Raw genomic sequence first — 15,928 nt, 5'->3', positions numbered from 1 at the left:
TACTGTCTCTACTATTTTCAAGTCAGCAGACTCTATTAAGAAGGCAGGTGAGACAGTATCTTTCTTGCAAGCTAAAAGAACCACCTGAACCTAACTCTACAATGGATAAGATGGAAAGCCTTGTGGAAATGTGGTACATAAGTTTTGTATGATACAATGATGCGCCCTTTGTTTACATTCCACAGCTTGCTGGTTAGTATCTTTACCGCTCCATTCTTCCTCCCTTCATAAGTGTAAGATTATCAACATTATAAAGTTACATATGTACATATAGTGTACATTATAATGACTTAAACTGCCTAAATGTTTTTCATAATTTTTACTTTCATTAAACCTTTCACTGTACTATGATGCACTCTTGCTTTGTTTACTCTCAATGGAAGTTCAAGTCAGGGATTGAACTTGTTATAATCGGTTCGCTTAACGAAGGGTTTTTAGGAACGTAACCCCTTCGTTAAGTGGGGGTTGCCTGTATTAGTTTTGCCTGTTTCAGTAAATGTCTTGACATTAGTCATGTTCAGGTCCTTTGTATTGTTAGTCTAGACACATGTAAATATCAGATGATTGCTTTGCCCAAAGTGGAAAAAAAAAAAAAAAAAAAAAAAATCAGCAGATTAGCTAATATGTTGATATTTTTCAGGAAACGGCCTCCCGCCTTGGTAGTGAATAAGTGTTGTGTAGTAGCATGGAGTTGTTTGGCTATTGTCATCATGCTTTGCTGCAGGAAGGACTGTGTGAGCTATTGGGAAGTAAGTTATCAAAAGATGATTATGCACAGTAACCAAATTGCATGAGAATGTTTGGATTCACTTCCTCAGAATAGGATGCCAGTCGAGACAGGTGGACATCTTTTCTCTTGCCCTGAACATATTCTTCCTGTGTTAACAGTTGTGGATTCCTTCAGTGTGCCACAAGATATTGGTAAGCAAGTGGCTGTAGTGTTCATTGTAGATATACATTTGGCTTTTCAAGAGGAAATTAATGAAATATTGTGTGAACAAGTTTATTTGCACCTTTCAGTTAAATTGAAAAGCAATTGCAATCTTGTTTGCTTATACCCTTTTAGGGTAAGGCATAATTTTGTTAGTTAATAAAATTTACATAAACAGTATTGCTATCTTTTGTCATAATAATTTAAACAAACTTTAACAACTGTGATATTCTTTACATTGCTAAAATAATATATATTCAACATAGGGGAGATTCACACTAAAACCTGTCTGCATATTTTTCTTGTATTTTAGAAAATCTGTTATCTATATAAAGTATAAATCTTACAAACTATCTTCAACAGCAAGAACCTTTGAGCAAGGTTCACCTCAAAGAGTGTGGTAGAAAATCAACTTATTGTACTTTTGTTAATCCTAATTCTAGTTAGATTTGCGGAGGACTGACGACGACGCCTTGCTCTGCGGCGCCTGCAGGGTGAGGTTGAGGAGTTGTGGCTGAGGCAAGGCGGTGGTGCTGACGGGAGCCGCTGCTGCCATGATGACGTTTGGGGCTCCGTTCATCAGGTTGATGTCCGTTGTCAAGATTTCTGGTTGGCCCAGCACAATCTTGCTCACCTGAATGAGGTATCAGGAGGTTATTCAGTAGAGTGCAGTACAAAATGCATCAAGTCCAGAAAAGTGAGAATGTTAGGTGGTTAGAAAGTATAAATCTGAGAGCACGTCAGTAGCGAACTAAGAGTGAAGTGACGGTGTAGACTGAGTGTCGAGAAGTGATGATGAGTGGCAGGTTTGTAAATATACTGTATTTTTAGATGGATAACAAAACACACACAGTGATAAGATATGTAGGCAGTAGATGTACAGTGATAAGATATGTAGGCAGTAGATGTAGGAGTCATGAGTGAATGGAAAAGTGAGATAAACAGAGGTGAAGTGGGTGGGTGGGACTGGAATGATACTGGAAAAGGAGGCCCAGATACATGAGAGGTGGTATGATGGCAGTCTGGGTGACATTCTCTTCCACGCTAGGGCAAAGTGTATGAAGTGAATGCAAGAAACCACAGCTGGTCTGAGTCCCCACAACAATGTGTGTGCCATGGAAGAGGATGAGACACCTGAGGGATGACATGCAAGTGGATGTCATGAGTCTGTGATGATCAAAAGGGAAGGACAGAAGAGGAGGAGTTGCTTTTGTGTATAGGAAGGAAAGGAATTTTGAGTGTGGTAGAGTGCATAGGAAATGTGAAGGATTGGTAGAGTGATTGTGGTGTACATGACAGTAGAGGGTGAGAGAGGGTGATTGTTATGGGAGATAGGTATGCACATGTAAGTACACTAGGCAAGCAAATGAAGATGAATGATGAGATTGAAAGGTTTTCTTAGTGAAATGTATGTGAAGAAACTCAATGATACCCTGGCTGAAGGAGGGGTGACTTTTTGCACTAGGAACCTGGAGTCTATGATTGATTACATGTTGGTGAATAGAATTGTGAGATTATGGACTGCATGTGTACTGCTGAGGATGAAATGCTTCCTGGCAATCATTCTCAATAAATCCATTGACACCATTCAAGCTTTTTCATCTTCCCAGCTTCTCTCACTGACGTGTCTACCTGGAAATTCTTCCAGCCTGCATCCTTTTGCATCCACTTTCTCCTTTGATCCTTTGCATTCCTTACCTCTCTTCCAGACAACTTGCACTCCAGCACCAGCATGTTATGGTCTGTGACAATGTCAATCATTCCTTCTTGTCAATCTACATGTGGTCACACATTCTCCTATTCACCAGCATATAATCAATCACAGACTCCTGGTTCCTAGCACACCAAGTCACTTGTCCTTCAGCCAGGGTGTTGTTCAGATTCTTCATATCCATCTCACTTACAAAACTGTTGAGCATCTTGCCATTCTTATTCATTTGCTTGCCTAGTATACCTACATGTGCTTTCATAGCTCCCATAAAAATCACCCTCTCCAGCATACTCTCACAAAACTTCCTTAAAATACCATACTTCCTGTTGTTCTCTTACCCTTTATAGTCTCATGTACACTACAATCACCACCACCAATCTTTAACACTTCCTATTCTCACCTTCATTGCTAAAACATCCTCACTCAAGGCACAATTTCCTACATCTAGCTCTAAATTTCCCCTCACTCAATCTTCATATATCCTCTTGCCTGGTGGGTACATTCATTCTTCTCACAGGTTCTCTTTCATTCCAGTGTCACTGTGCCCTGCCTGTCTCAGAATAAATCCTGAGCCACCTATAGCATCAAAATCAATCAATATATCTCTTTCTCTGATAAAGATGCAACTATATGGACAACCGAGTACTAAAGATGGTAGATAAGTCTCAGATCGAGCCAAGAATACCTAACTTCTATTACCTTTATTACTCAATGCACACATTTGGTTACTAGCTGTGGTCACTGCTCACCAATCTTCCACATAAAGTAAACCCTTATAACAGTTATGACATGTTCCATTCACAAACTGCAACTGCTTACACATACTAAGCAACCTTGCTCACTCCCACTACAGAATGTGTTGCTATTCTTCTAGGTGAAATATAAGATCAAGGCATCTGTACAGCAGCTTTAACAAGGTACAAACTAGACCTACTTTCCCTGTGTGTCCTCCTGTGGTGAGTGTGGAGGGCACCACAGCTGGGGCAAGAAGCTGGGTTTGTGGGGAGGACACTTGCCCTGAGGAAATCTTTATGATGCGGGCAATGGAGGTAGCAGGGCTGTGAGGGGATGGGTGCTGGTTGGTGGTGATCAAACTACTGGTTAGGTTAACAGGACTGACTGATGCTGTGCCTGTCCTCCCCAGCACACCTGGAGGCACTGCACTCACCTGTACAAGATAAACAGTCACAGAAATAAAAAATAATTTACTAGAATCCACAATACTGTTTTTTTGGAATCCACAATACTATTCTTTTGGCCTAATTTTATTTATAACAGAACAAAATGCCTTTAGCAGCTAAATATTAAGTTCTAAAACCTTCTAAGGTGATAAAATTGTCCACACTGCAATTCCTACCTTGGTGGAAGGGGAAGAAGTGGAGGAGGCAGACGTGACAATGGTGGTGGCGGGAGGCGAGGCATACACACAGCAAGACAGGTTCACTGGGAGGGGATCCACGGGGATGTTCTCCGAGGAGGGGATGGAGGGCAGGGAGAGGGAACGTGTGCGTGGTTTGTGTGCAAGGGACGGCTCCGGCGCCGGCACCAGCATGGGGGCAAGGGGGGCCGGCCCGCAGCTCCCGTTCATTCCATCAAGGGTACCATCTGAAATATGATCCCCTGTTGTGGTCACTGAGGGACAAAAGTTTCTGCCTTACATAATTCAGTCAGAAAAGTGGAGCTTTATTTTCTTGACAGGATAAATCTTGCAAAATTGCCAAGTAAATGTCATTCTCTTTAACTTTATAAGCAGCAACACATCATAAGAATAAAATACTTTCCTCACCTTGCCCACTACAAGGTATCTGTGTGGAAACAAGAGTGTAGAGGTAAGTAGTGGTAAGACAAGATGGCAGAAAAAACACTAGGAAAGTGCTTCGTTTAAGAGTAAGGATTTGGAATATAAATTTTACTCAAAAGAAGGTTCAACTGAAAATTTACAAATACATACATACTAAATGAAAGAACTAATTCTGTCTTTCAATAGAGGCTAGGAAACATCCTTTCTTACAATTGTTATCCACATGCATGGTTTATAAATTTGTTTGGATAAGCAAAGGTGAGGGGAAAGAGACAGGTGGAGGTGGAGGTGGGATGTAACAGCCTACAGCACTAACAGACACACACACCTCCCTGCATGGCAAGAGTCACTGGGCAGTCTTTGTGCTGAAGTAACATGGACTTCAGGACGGCAACTTCAGAGCGCAGGGACGACACCTCCGACTGCAGCTTCTGGTTGATGCTTCCCAACTCGTCGTACTTCATTGAAAGATTCTCTATCCATTTTTTCTTCTTTTCCCGACACCGGATAGCAGCCGCTCTAGAAATGAGCGAAGACGGCATGGTCACACATAGGAAAGGCCCTACCAGAATTCAAGTTCACCTCGGTCGCCTGCTGGTCACCCAGCCAGTCTTCCCCATTACGGAGCGAGCTCAGAGCTCATAGACCGATCTTCGAGTAAGACTGATACCACAACACACTCCACACACTGGGAAAGCGAGGCCACAACCCCTTGAGTTACATCCCGTACCTATTTACTACTAGGTGAACAGGGACTACACATTAAGAGGCTTGCCCATTTGCCTCGCCGCTTACCGGGACTCGAACCCGGCCCTCTCGATTGTGAGTCGAGCGTGCTAACCACTACACTACTAATACATCTGCTGACTCACACATTATGAGAAATATTAAGAAAACCATAGATGGATATGATCGCAAAAAATGCCTTGTCTCTGTAGCACTTAATGAAAGGCACCTTCTCGGTGTGGAGAGCCTGACAAACACAAACTCCACCAGCACAGCACAACTAACCTGTTTCTTTCCAGGAATTTCTTTCTCTTTTCAGCCGGATCTTCATTGTCTGATGAATTTCGCCTCTTCCTCTCTCCCTTGGTGGGGTTGGCAGACACACTGTCATCATCACACTCTCCCTGGAAACACACCAGCTATCACAAATACTCTCTCAACTCAATGGACTCTTTAGATTGAAATTAAACCATAAGTGAAGTCTAGTTACTCAAAAGTACTAATTAAATCCAAGGAATCTCTTTTTTATTCTAATAATGAAAATGCTGTGTAAATTTACAACTACTCATCTTTTGTGCAAACATTAATAATGCTCAAGCTTCAAAGTTAAAATTTTTAGGGAATCATATCATATCCACAAGTCAATGATAGAGATGCTTGTCCTTCACTCCTTTAGGACTCTCACTTATACACACTTGTCCGCTTTGTGATGTACTGAGACTTTGTCCCTCAGTGCTTCCATGGCATACAAACTTTCCCCTTTCAATTCACTAAGCTAAATACTTGCCCCTCTAGTGCTTTCACAGGACACAACCTTGCACCCATCATTGGTTTGCTAAAGAGCTGTCACAACACTTGGTCAAGATTAGGAAGTGTTATCCTGCACTGCCTTTCTGAACGCTGGAGACAAACCTCAGCACCCACAAACACACCACAGCCCTGACCAGCCACCTCAGTGCTGCTTGTGCCACTGAAGTTGCGCGATCTTGTCATTTCTGCGATGCGGTCCGCTGTGTTGGCTCTGGAAGTCCTGCTGCTGCCGGGCCGTGCTGCTGTGCTGCTTGAGGCTAATACTTGTTTCAGCTTCTGCAATACACACACAACTTTATTCCTCTGTACCTGCATAACACTCGTCTTATGTTATCTTAAGATACCATATCACATACTTTATTTCATCTCACTTGATAATATATAGCTTTTTTACTTCCAAGGATATAAACTATGAAAATTTAATGTAGGGCATAGCACTAACTAATATCTATTTGGTATCCATAATTTTTCACAGAGCTCTGAAAAGACAAGATTTATGAACACCCTTTTGTATCCATGCAAACAATTTGTTAGAGTGGTGTGAGGGTTGAAGCAGAGAAGGCTGGCAAACAAAACCTGCTCACCATTTTGGCAAGGGACTGTTGAGGTGACTTGTCGTGAGGGTTTGGAGGTGATGCTACCATAGAAGAGACAGTAGTGGTGGTGGAGCTGTTGGTGGTGGTGCCGCTCTGAGTGGATGATGACACAACGGGAGTGGCGGGAATCTCCACTGGGATGGCCTGGCCGTTTGGTAACCTGCCGGTGGAACGCTGCAGGTTAGGACACAACTCTCATTTATTGTGTTGGAAAGATGAGAGAGGTGAATATCATATGAAAATAAGATGAATGTAGAACAACATTAAAGCTCTCTTGCACAAACACCTGACTGTGTGAATGGAGGAGGAGCAATCCACACACCTGAGGAGAAGCTGAAGGACTGTGGCACTTGGTGAGGGTGGCACACTGCTGGGGGCAGCACAGATGGCTGGCTGCTGCGCTGAGGCTGGGCCCACTCCCCCAACCTTCACAGAGGTCGCATTGCCGATCTCCACAGCGCCTAAGGACTGTGTGACTGATGGCCTGCAATAACACACTGCGGTAACATTCTGCTTCTTTGTCTTAATCTAACAAGAACTACCAGTTTATTAGTCAATCCAATTACAAATATTGTATACAAGCAAACTTTTGTGATGAGGTATACTGAAAGAATCTAATAGGATTCTTAGGATTCTAATGCAGTACATGAGCTGCTTAATAAAGTTAAGTGATGACAAGGCCAGGGAAGGGAGGAAGGGAGGCCTCACCCCGCAGTGATGACAGGCGTTGGTGTGGAGATGACAGAACTGGACTGCTGGCCAGCCTCTGCTGCTGAGGACACATTGAGGGAGAGACGCCGTGTGGCCCCATCTCCTCGATCCGCCTCCTCCTCCACCACATCCAACACTCTGCAACACCAGAATCATAAGAACACATAGGAAGTGACAAAAAACCTGCTTCATCAACCTGTCACTCTCACCAGCAGTGTTGTGTGGTGCCTCATGCAGGAAGTGGCTCTTCTCACCTGGCTGCAGCGAGGGAGGCAGGGCAGGTGGTGGTGGCAGTCTGAGGCGGGACGTAGGCGTGGCTGGAGGTGGTTAGGGTGGAAGTGATAGTGGTGGTGGAGGTGGTGCCACAGATGTCATCGCGGGAGGTGGAGGAGATGGTCTCATCAGAATCTGCTGGCGGGGGAAGGACTCTTGGGGTGTCCAGACTCTCGCTACCCCCGATGGACTGGGTGACAAGCAAAACCAAAACTTAACCCATGTATGTTCAGTATAGTACATACATACCTACATACATACACCAAGACAAGGCACATTCACACCACTCCATCCATCCCTTGCTCATCAATAGAGAAGAGAAAGTACTCCTGCCATCACTCCATGGAAAGCAGTTACACAGCTAGAAGGATTTGTAAGCAGGTCTCACATGGCATTAACAATGGAGTTATCTGGAAGTTATCTTTGTAGAACTTTAAGGGTGGGAAGATACATGATTGATGTAAATCTTATGTGTAATGCAAGGAGACCTACTTACATATCTGTTCAGTTCATCTCATGACAAGAACTCCAGCATCAACTGGCAAACTCTGAATTTCTCTCTTAGTTTCTGCCTTAGTCTATGCAGTGAAATTTCAAGAAGTATCATAAGTATCATAGGAAATCAAGAGTTCAACTTGTCAAGGGAGCAGCTGTGAATTACTTTTTCCCAGTGATTCTGCAGTTGGCATGGGGAAAATAACCCGCCAGCCAGACTCACCTCAGTGATGGAGTGGTGGGATCTCAGCAGGGACGCTCTCCGGAACTGCTCGTCAAAAGGATTCAAGCTAATTTCTTGGAAAAGCCCCACCTCCTCACACTGTCGCAGGAACCTTGTCGGCGTGGGTGTCTGGTCTGCAAGTTAAAACACAACATTACTACTCTACCTTCATATAAATAGCAGGTACTGAGAAGAGAAGATTAGCTGATGCAATGCCTAACACCTCTATCATAACCAACACTGTATCCTCAACTCATATAAAAAGGAACACTAAGAGGGTTTTGTCTGCAAGTTAAAACACAACATTACTGCTCCACCTTCATAAAAATAACTAGTACTGAGAAAAGAAGGGTAGCTGACACCATACCTAATATTTCTACCATAACCAACACTGTACCCTCAACTCATATAAAAGGGAACACTAAGAGGTAAAAAATAAAACTAGCCTGAATATCTTGCTGAACAGAGCCTCTCAGGAGTTAATGCAGCACTTTGCCACTGGACACTGTGCCAGACCTGTGCCGCTCCACTGACCTATAATGAAGCCGGTGTGCTTGACTAGAGAGGGTGTGTGGTGCTCCCCATTCACCGTCAACTGCATCTCGTGACGGCGCCGGTGAACTGTGAGATGGTCCTCGTTGGTGAAGCTCTGTGGAAGATTCAGGTTATTTTTTTTTATTGATTCTTTTTAAGTAAGAGGGGAAATCTGGCCAAGAGTAACAAAAATTATAAAAAAGAATGGTCCACTTAGCTGCCAATCCCTAAGCAGTCATCACACTCCCAGCAGTTCAACACATGGCTTAATGGAATACACTGAAGCGAGATCCCCCAAGTGACAAGATAACAGCACCACCAGCGACGCCCAAGGCAGGTAAGGGCTAATGGTATGTGTGTGTGAATGCTTCAGTGAATGTCATGCCTCAGCGTTTAACCCCTTCAGCACTGAGACACATTTTTACCTTGAGATTTGTGTAGAATTAGACCATTTCATTGACATTAGCAAGGGTTTATGGAAGGCAGAAGATTAATAGCCAGTCTTCAATATTTCAATCCCCCACATGAGTTTCTGAAGCTGTATGAAATCACTAAATAGTAAGCGAGAGAATATGGAAACAAGTCATGCTACTGAAGGGGTTAAAGCTATGCAGTCCTAAGAAGTCCCAAATATTAATAAGCCTATCAATTCAATTAGACCCACAACACCTCTTCACACCAGGCCTGTCTAACTCAGCCTCATGGAAACACAAACACACTAATCTGAAGAAGGATGAAGGAACTGTGAGAGGCTTCAACCAGAAACCCAAACCAGTCACAACATTTAGGGTGACAAGTCTAAAATCGGATCATGTCAAGATTAGCGAACCCACTCATGGCACAGGAGATGTTGGGTTCACTAATCTTGACATGATCCCTAACATCTTATCAATCAGGCCAAGACAATCAAAATTACAATACATTTCAGAGGACACAAGAGGCTTACCATCCCACATCCTGGCTGGGGGCATCCAAACGGCTTATCAACTTCACCCATGACTGACAGGCTGTTGGTGAGCATGTGCTACGATATCTGCCCTGGCAGTGGGAGGGGCTGATGCACCCGGTTTGAGGCACTGCTGGTGGGAGCCGGCTTGGCCAAACTGCCCCCAAGCCACCTTGCTCAGCCCTGCCAGAGTGGCGTCTTCGGGTAGCTGCAAATTAAGGTGATAATTACTGTGATGTCAAAGGTGTATTGGGTAACAAATCTAGCCAGTGTGATTCGTGTTTCACTGTTTGATCTGCTGCAGTCTCTGACGAGACAGCCAGACGTTACCCTACAGAACGAGCTCAGAGCTCATTATTTCCGATCTTCGGATAGGCCTGAGACCAGGCACACACCACACACAGTGTGTGTGTGTACACCACTCCATTTTTCAAATATGTAAGCCTAGAAAGTAGATGGATAGATTTGTAAGGTAAAATCTAACGATAGGATGAAGGCTGACACACAGAAGAGAGGAGAAGGTTTGGGAGAGAAGAGTTTGCCTCATTACTCAGCATCCTTATCTTGCCATTTGACATGATAGTTAAGATATATAATGATAATAATGATAGAATATGAACATGAAGGAAAAGTAAAGAATAGGAAGACATGTAGCTACTAGTAACTCTCACCTGATTGGCTATCCCATACTGCTGAGGGTAGGTAGACAGAAAGGGAACATATGGAGAGAAAAAATAAAAGGAATAGCCCAGTTCTGCAGGTGTGCCAGTCTTTAAGGGAAGAAATTACTGGAGCAGATGTACTTTAAGAAAAAAAGGCAGTTGAATACCTAAAGCAGATCAGTTTGTTAGTCACTATGTTGTTCAAGTAAAAAAAAAAAATAAATAAAAAATACAAGGATAATAATGGAGGGTGTGTTGAAGGATAGATCACTCACTGACGTAATACAGAGTAGCACCCAATAATGAAGGAATAGCAGTGTTGATCTCCAATAATCTTACGTGAAGCTCAACCGTCACAGAATAATTGCCACCTACCGTTTTTAAATCAATTCATTCCAGGAGGTGGTGAGCCAAACCCACTGGTGAGTAAGGAGGCTCGTACTGGTGCTTACGGACTGTCACCACATCAATGCAAACTGGAAAGGAAACACACTAGTAACTTCACTTCCCTCTACGTAATCAAGTCACCAAGTTACATAACACGTGTCCCCTCACCAGCCACCCCTCAGCTTTGTTCCTCGCACCAAACACCTCTCTTCACGAACCTCTAGGGACGGGAGGGGCCAGGCAGGGGCAGGGTAGAAAGGTGGTGTTGCCCTACAGACACGAGGGAGGTGTTGGTGGTGGTGGTGACGTTGCGAGCTTTGTTGAGTTTGTTTACATCCTTCTTGCCCAAATGTGCCGACCCTCCACCGACTTCATATGAGAAACTGTTACTGTGTTTCTATCTTCACTTTTGCATGTATTTGTGTGTTTTTGTGTTATATTGTATGTGTTTGTGGATATGTAAACGTTGGTGAGTGTTCAGGGAAGTATGTCAGTAAGGGTAATGCAAAAGCGAGTTACTATAAAGTTCTTAACCCCTTCAGTACTGGAATGCATTTTTACCATGAATTTTCGGTGTGACTAGACGATTTAATTTGCATTAGGAATGGTTTATGGAGCTCAAAAGATTAATGGCCAGAGTCCTCACTATTTCAATCCTCACATAAGTTTCTGTATCTGTATAAAATCACCAAATAGTAAGCAAAATAAATATGAAAACGTGTCATGTATATGTTAAATAATTTTCCCGGCATGATTTCTTTAAGCTACAACTAAACCATTCTTCTAAACAAGCAACACGCTCACAACTATTATTTCTGAGAAGCTGCTATAAATCCTCTCTTTATATATTCCTCTTACTATATCATACATGACATAAATCAACTCGTAAAGACAGGATGCTTTGTGATGCAGTATTCTGTTGTCAGGAAGTCAAGTGTTGATTATTGGACTCTTCCTACATCCTACTGGTTTGTTCTTGCTAATTTTGAAACATTTAAGAGAGAGAGAGAGAGAGAGAGAGAGAGAGAGAGAGAGAGAGAGAGAGAGAGAGAGTGTGTGTGTGTGTGTTACGTCATCTCCCCAGACTTAAGTTAGGAGCTCAATAAGTCTCTCTCTCTCTCAAGGATTCTACATGACTTTCTTGCTCTTTTCCTTCTTATTCACATTCTTTATTTTTGTCATAATAAATGTAACACTGATCATGTGCACCCTGATGACAAATCTCTCTCTCTCTCTCTCTCTCTCTCTCTCTCTCTCTCAGCCTAATCAATCTTTCTTAGACGAACCACAGGAAATGCAGTCTTAGAATGTAAGCAACGTGGCCTTCAACGCCTATTACTCCCAGTCCCAAACACGCCCGACCTTCACGCCAGCCAAGAGATGCAGGAGTGACGGGAGCGAGGCGGGGCGGGACGGGGCGGAGCGGGGGGACGCAAGGTAGAGGACGCGAGGCCGGGTGTTGGTAATATTAGGCTCGTATTCTGTTAAAACACTCCTGCGCCACGTCTCCACTGGTTTAACAGGCTGTATTTGAAGGTTCACGGGTTATTCATGTCTTTTTTCTTAAGGTTTTGGTCACAGATTAAGATTTCACGTCAAAGGAGAAACAGATTTAAAGAATGAACAGCGATTCACACTGTTTCAATAGGCTATAGTTGAAGACACGGGTTATTCAAGGCGTTCTTATCTTTCGTTACAGATTAATAGGATTTCCACGTTAAAGGAAAATCAGACAAAGAATGAACACCGATTCAATTAGTTTCAATGGGTTCTGGTTGAAGGCACACGGGTAATTAATGGTGTTCTTATGGCTTTGGTTACAGATTAATAGGATTTCCACGGAGAGAGAGAGAGAGAGAGAGAGAGAGAGAGAGAGAGAGAGAGAGAGAACGATGCTCTTAAATATACCGGAATTAGTACTGTCTTGCAACACCGGGTTGAAAAATAAGTGATGAAATAATGACGATGTTGAAAATTAGAAGAGATGGAGGTAAAATAGGAAGAAAAAGAAGAAATTTATAAGAGGTGAAGGTAAAAATAGATAGAAAAGAAGAAATGTGGAAGTAGATGTAGAAAAGATAGAAAATGAAAAAAAATAGAAGAGGCGGAGGTGAAAAGGGTAGAAAAGATTAAATTTACAAGAGGTAAAGGTAAAAAAAGGTAATAATGTAAAAAAAAAAAACTTAATTAATTGTGATAGTCTGGTCTAGCTGGTGGTGGTGGTGATGATGGTAGTGGTGGTGGTGGTGGTGAGTGGTGACAGGGTGGTGGCGATGGCGGTGGTGGTGTGGTGGTGATGACGCAGGACATTTGGCACCACGACGGGTCACGAGGGACGATGGTGCTGATAATGCTGGTGGTGGTGGTGATGTTACTACTACTACTATTACTACTACTACTACCAGAGAGAGAGAGAGAGAGAGAGAGAGAGAGAGAGAGAGAGAGAGAGACTGGTCGATTTTGAAATAAGTGTAACTGGGATGAGAGAGAAGAAGAAGAAGAAGAAGAAGAAGAAGAAGAAGAAGAAGAAGAAGAAGAAGAAAACCAGAGCAAGAGGAAGAAGGCACAAGAACACAAAATAAGAGAGACAAACAGTAAGATGAGAAGAAGAATAACAAGGAAGAGGAGGAGAAGAAGGAAGAGGAGGATGAGGAAAGGATACAAGAAGGGAAAAAAGGAGGAGGAGGAGGAGGAGGAGGAGGAGGAGGAGGAGGAGGAGGAGCCAAGAATCAAGTTAAATATAGACCCTCCCAGTCTTGAATTTTGTAGTTTGTGGCGGGAAAATGAAATATTCCTCGTACGTTTAACCATTAAGAAAATCAGAAGAGTGGGTAGGTCTCTCTCTCTCTCTCTCTCTCTCTCTCTCTCTCTCTCAAGATAACAGTAAATGTAAAAAGAGGAAAAAAGGGAAAGAAAAGAAAAAAAAAAACTACATAAAGGAAGAATAAAAAAGGAACCCATATGTGCGTAGATATGTTTACCAATGCCAACACACACACACACACACACACACACACACACACACACACACACACACACACAGTTGCGTCACGTTTTAACTCCCGGATGTTGTATATAAGAAGGTCTTGGGATGTCCTGAGAGAGAGAGAGAGAGAGAGAGAGAGAGAGCCGAGAGACACACACACACACACACACACACACACATCGCGGACCCACAACCCACAACCTTGAACGGGTCATCCACTCCTCACAGGAATGATTCATGCAGAGCCTAGCAAGACATTATTATTATTTACCACTACTACTATTGTTTACTGCTACCATGCCCTCCTCCCTCCTTTCCTTATCTTCCTTCTATTCCTCCCTTCTTCACCTCCATCTTCCTTTCTTTCTCCACCTCCATCTTCCATTTAACACTCAGCACTGGGACGGTTAAATGCTTGTCAGAGGAAAGGGAGGAAGTGAAGAAGACTTGGTCAACATTCAGAAAATCTTTGCTCTCTCACCACGACTATTTCCAGCCACACAGATGATCAGCGGGGTTTTCAAAAGTGTTTCTTCAGTTAATAATGTAGAAATCTTGTCACTCTGCCTCTAGAACCATAAATACATCTTTAAAAAAACTAGTGTCAATCTAAATAAAGCCTTCTGAAACAGTGGAGGTGACGCGCAGAAGTGTTTGTCAATACGAGCTTTAGGGGTTTACTTATACAAGAGAGAGAGAGAGAGAGAGAGAGAGAGAGAGAGAGAGAGAGAGAGAGAGAGAGAGAGAGAGAGAGGGTAGACTTGTCATTCTACCCAATTCTGATCAGAAAGGAAAAGAATCGAAGTATGATGAAATGTTTATTTGTCTTTAGTCTATGGTCAATAAAGTAACTCAAAACTTAACTAACTTACTCTTCTACCTCCTCCACTTTTAACATTAGTGCAGTTTATCGTCAGTTGCCTTATAAGAACCTTAAAAGTCTACTTCCCTTTGTTCTTCTTATTTCTCTTCTTTATCCTTTCTTTTATCTCCTCTTCCTCTTCTTTTGCTTCTTACCTTCCTTCTTTCCCTCCTTTCTTCACCTCCATCTTCATTTCCTTTATAATTAACTCACTCACTAAGGAATTTAATAGAATATTCACACAGTTGGCATTCCCTCACCTGCTACGCGCCACACAGGTGAAGGAGGGTGGGGGCGGGGAAGGGTGGAAGGGGCTGTCTTGAGAGGCCTACAGTAACCTGGCCTAGCCCTCCTTCCCTCCCATCCTCCCCTCCCCTCCTCTCCTCTCCTCTCCCCCTTCGTGATTAATGTCTCTACCTGCTTCTCTCCTCTCCCAGACACGTGGTATTCCCTCCCTTCCGCCTTTGCTGCCTTCCACGAACACTATTAGACATTCTCTTGGTGTATTTCCTTTTAAAAACACACACACACACACACACACACACACACACACACACACTCTCTCTCTCTCTCTGTGTGTGTGTGTGTGTGTGTGTGTGTGTGTGTGTGTGTGTGTGTGTGTGTGTGTGTGTGTGTGTGTTAATTTAATCTAATACAGTCACACGGCTCTAGTTGAAGTTCCATGAGGGTTTGAGTGTAATGTAAGGTTCTAGTGAGAGATTAACAAGACTTCTACATTATTCACATGAGAATCGGGCAAATAAAACAAAAATACACAGAAACAAGAGAATAAAGTACATGTAAACAAAATAAGACCCAATAAAGTAACAAGGAGTAGAATCAAAGGTACCATATCACCCGTTAACCCCTTCAGTACCAGGACGCGTTTTCATATTCCTCTTTTTTTTTTTTTTTTTATACCATGTGGGCTTTTCACGGGAATTTATGGGCTAAAGGGGATACTGTTTAGGGTACCTCCTGCTTACTATTTGCTGATTTGACAACTTTCGAAACTTATGGGGGATTAAAATAGTGAAGACTTTAGCCATTAATCTTCTGACCTTCATAGACCCTTCCTAATGTCAATAAAATGGTCTAATCGTACACAAATCTCAAGGTAAAAATGCGTCCCAGTATCGAAAAATAAGATGAAATATAAACACAGTCCCTTTCCACTCCCTCATTCCGGTGCATATGAAGCGTCACGGTAATCTTATCACAAGTTCCCGCGTCTTTACATCACGGGTCACTGACATAACCCAACACAACACCAA

General features: G+C 42.9%; 1 protein-coding gene and 1 long non-coding RNA gene across 5 annotated transcripts in view; one reads left to right on the top strand and one right to left on the bottom strand.

Annotated features, from left to right (window-relative positions):
* Positions 1-351: 351 nt before the first annotated feature.
* Positions 352-2,518, top strand: LOC123502982. The gene is made up of 2 exons (XR_006674277.1): positions 352-749; positions 1,375-2,518. It is a non-coding gene; the product is annotated as an uncharacterized LOC123502982 (long non-coding RNA).
* Positions 990-15,928, bottom strand: part of LOC123502978 (cyclic AMP-dependent transcription factor ATF-2-like) — a 22,671-nt gene continuing 7,732 nt past the window's right edge. Inside the window, exons 1-15 of one of the 4 annotated variants that reach the window (XM_045252278.1) lie at positions 11,025-11,172; positions 10,795-10,895; positions 9,758-9,965; positions 8,812-8,926; positions 8,278-8,411; positions 7,541-7,749; positions 7,284-7,424; positions 6,898-7,059; positions 6,564-6,735; positions 6,082-6,255; positions 5,455-5,573; positions 4,772-4,962; positions 4,000-4,247; positions 3,577-3,810; positions 990-1,565 (exon numbers count right to left, since the gene is read on the bottom strand). In XM_045252278.1, the coding sequence (XP_045108213.1) occupies positions 1,371-1,565; positions 3,577-3,810; positions 4,000-4,247; positions 4,772-4,962; positions 5,455-5,573; positions 6,082-6,255; positions 6,564-6,735; positions 6,898-7,059; positions 7,284-7,424; positions 7,541-7,749; positions 8,278-8,411; positions 8,812-8,926; positions 9,758-9,832 (2,169 nt within the window). In that variant the 5' untranslated portion in view covers positions 9,833-9,965; positions 10,795-10,895; positions 11,025-11,172 and the 3' untranslated portion in view covers positions 990-1,370. Of the gene's footprint in view, positions 1,566-3,576; positions 3,811-3,999; positions 4,248-4,771; positions 4,963-5,454; positions 5,574-6,081; positions 6,256-6,563; positions 6,736-6,897; positions 7,060-7,283; positions 7,425-7,540; positions 7,750-8,277; positions 8,412-8,811; positions 8,927-9,757; positions 9,966-10,794; positions 10,896-11,024; positions 11,173-15,928 lie in introns of those variants that run through there. The other 3 variants (XM_045252277.1, XM_045252279.1, XM_045252280.1) reach the window with 3 other exon arrangements.

Source organism: Portunus trituberculatus, chromosome 13, assembly GCF_017591435.1.
Source record: "Portunus trituberculatus isolate SZX2019 chromosome 13, ASM1759143v1, whole genome shotgun sequence".
Lineage (NCBI taxonomy): Eukaryota > Metazoa > Arthropoda > Malacostraca > Decapoda > Portunidae > Portunus > Portunus trituberculatus.
The sequence above is the reverse complement of the archived record's forward strand: the minus strand, read 5'-3'. Positions and strand labels throughout refer to the sequence as shown.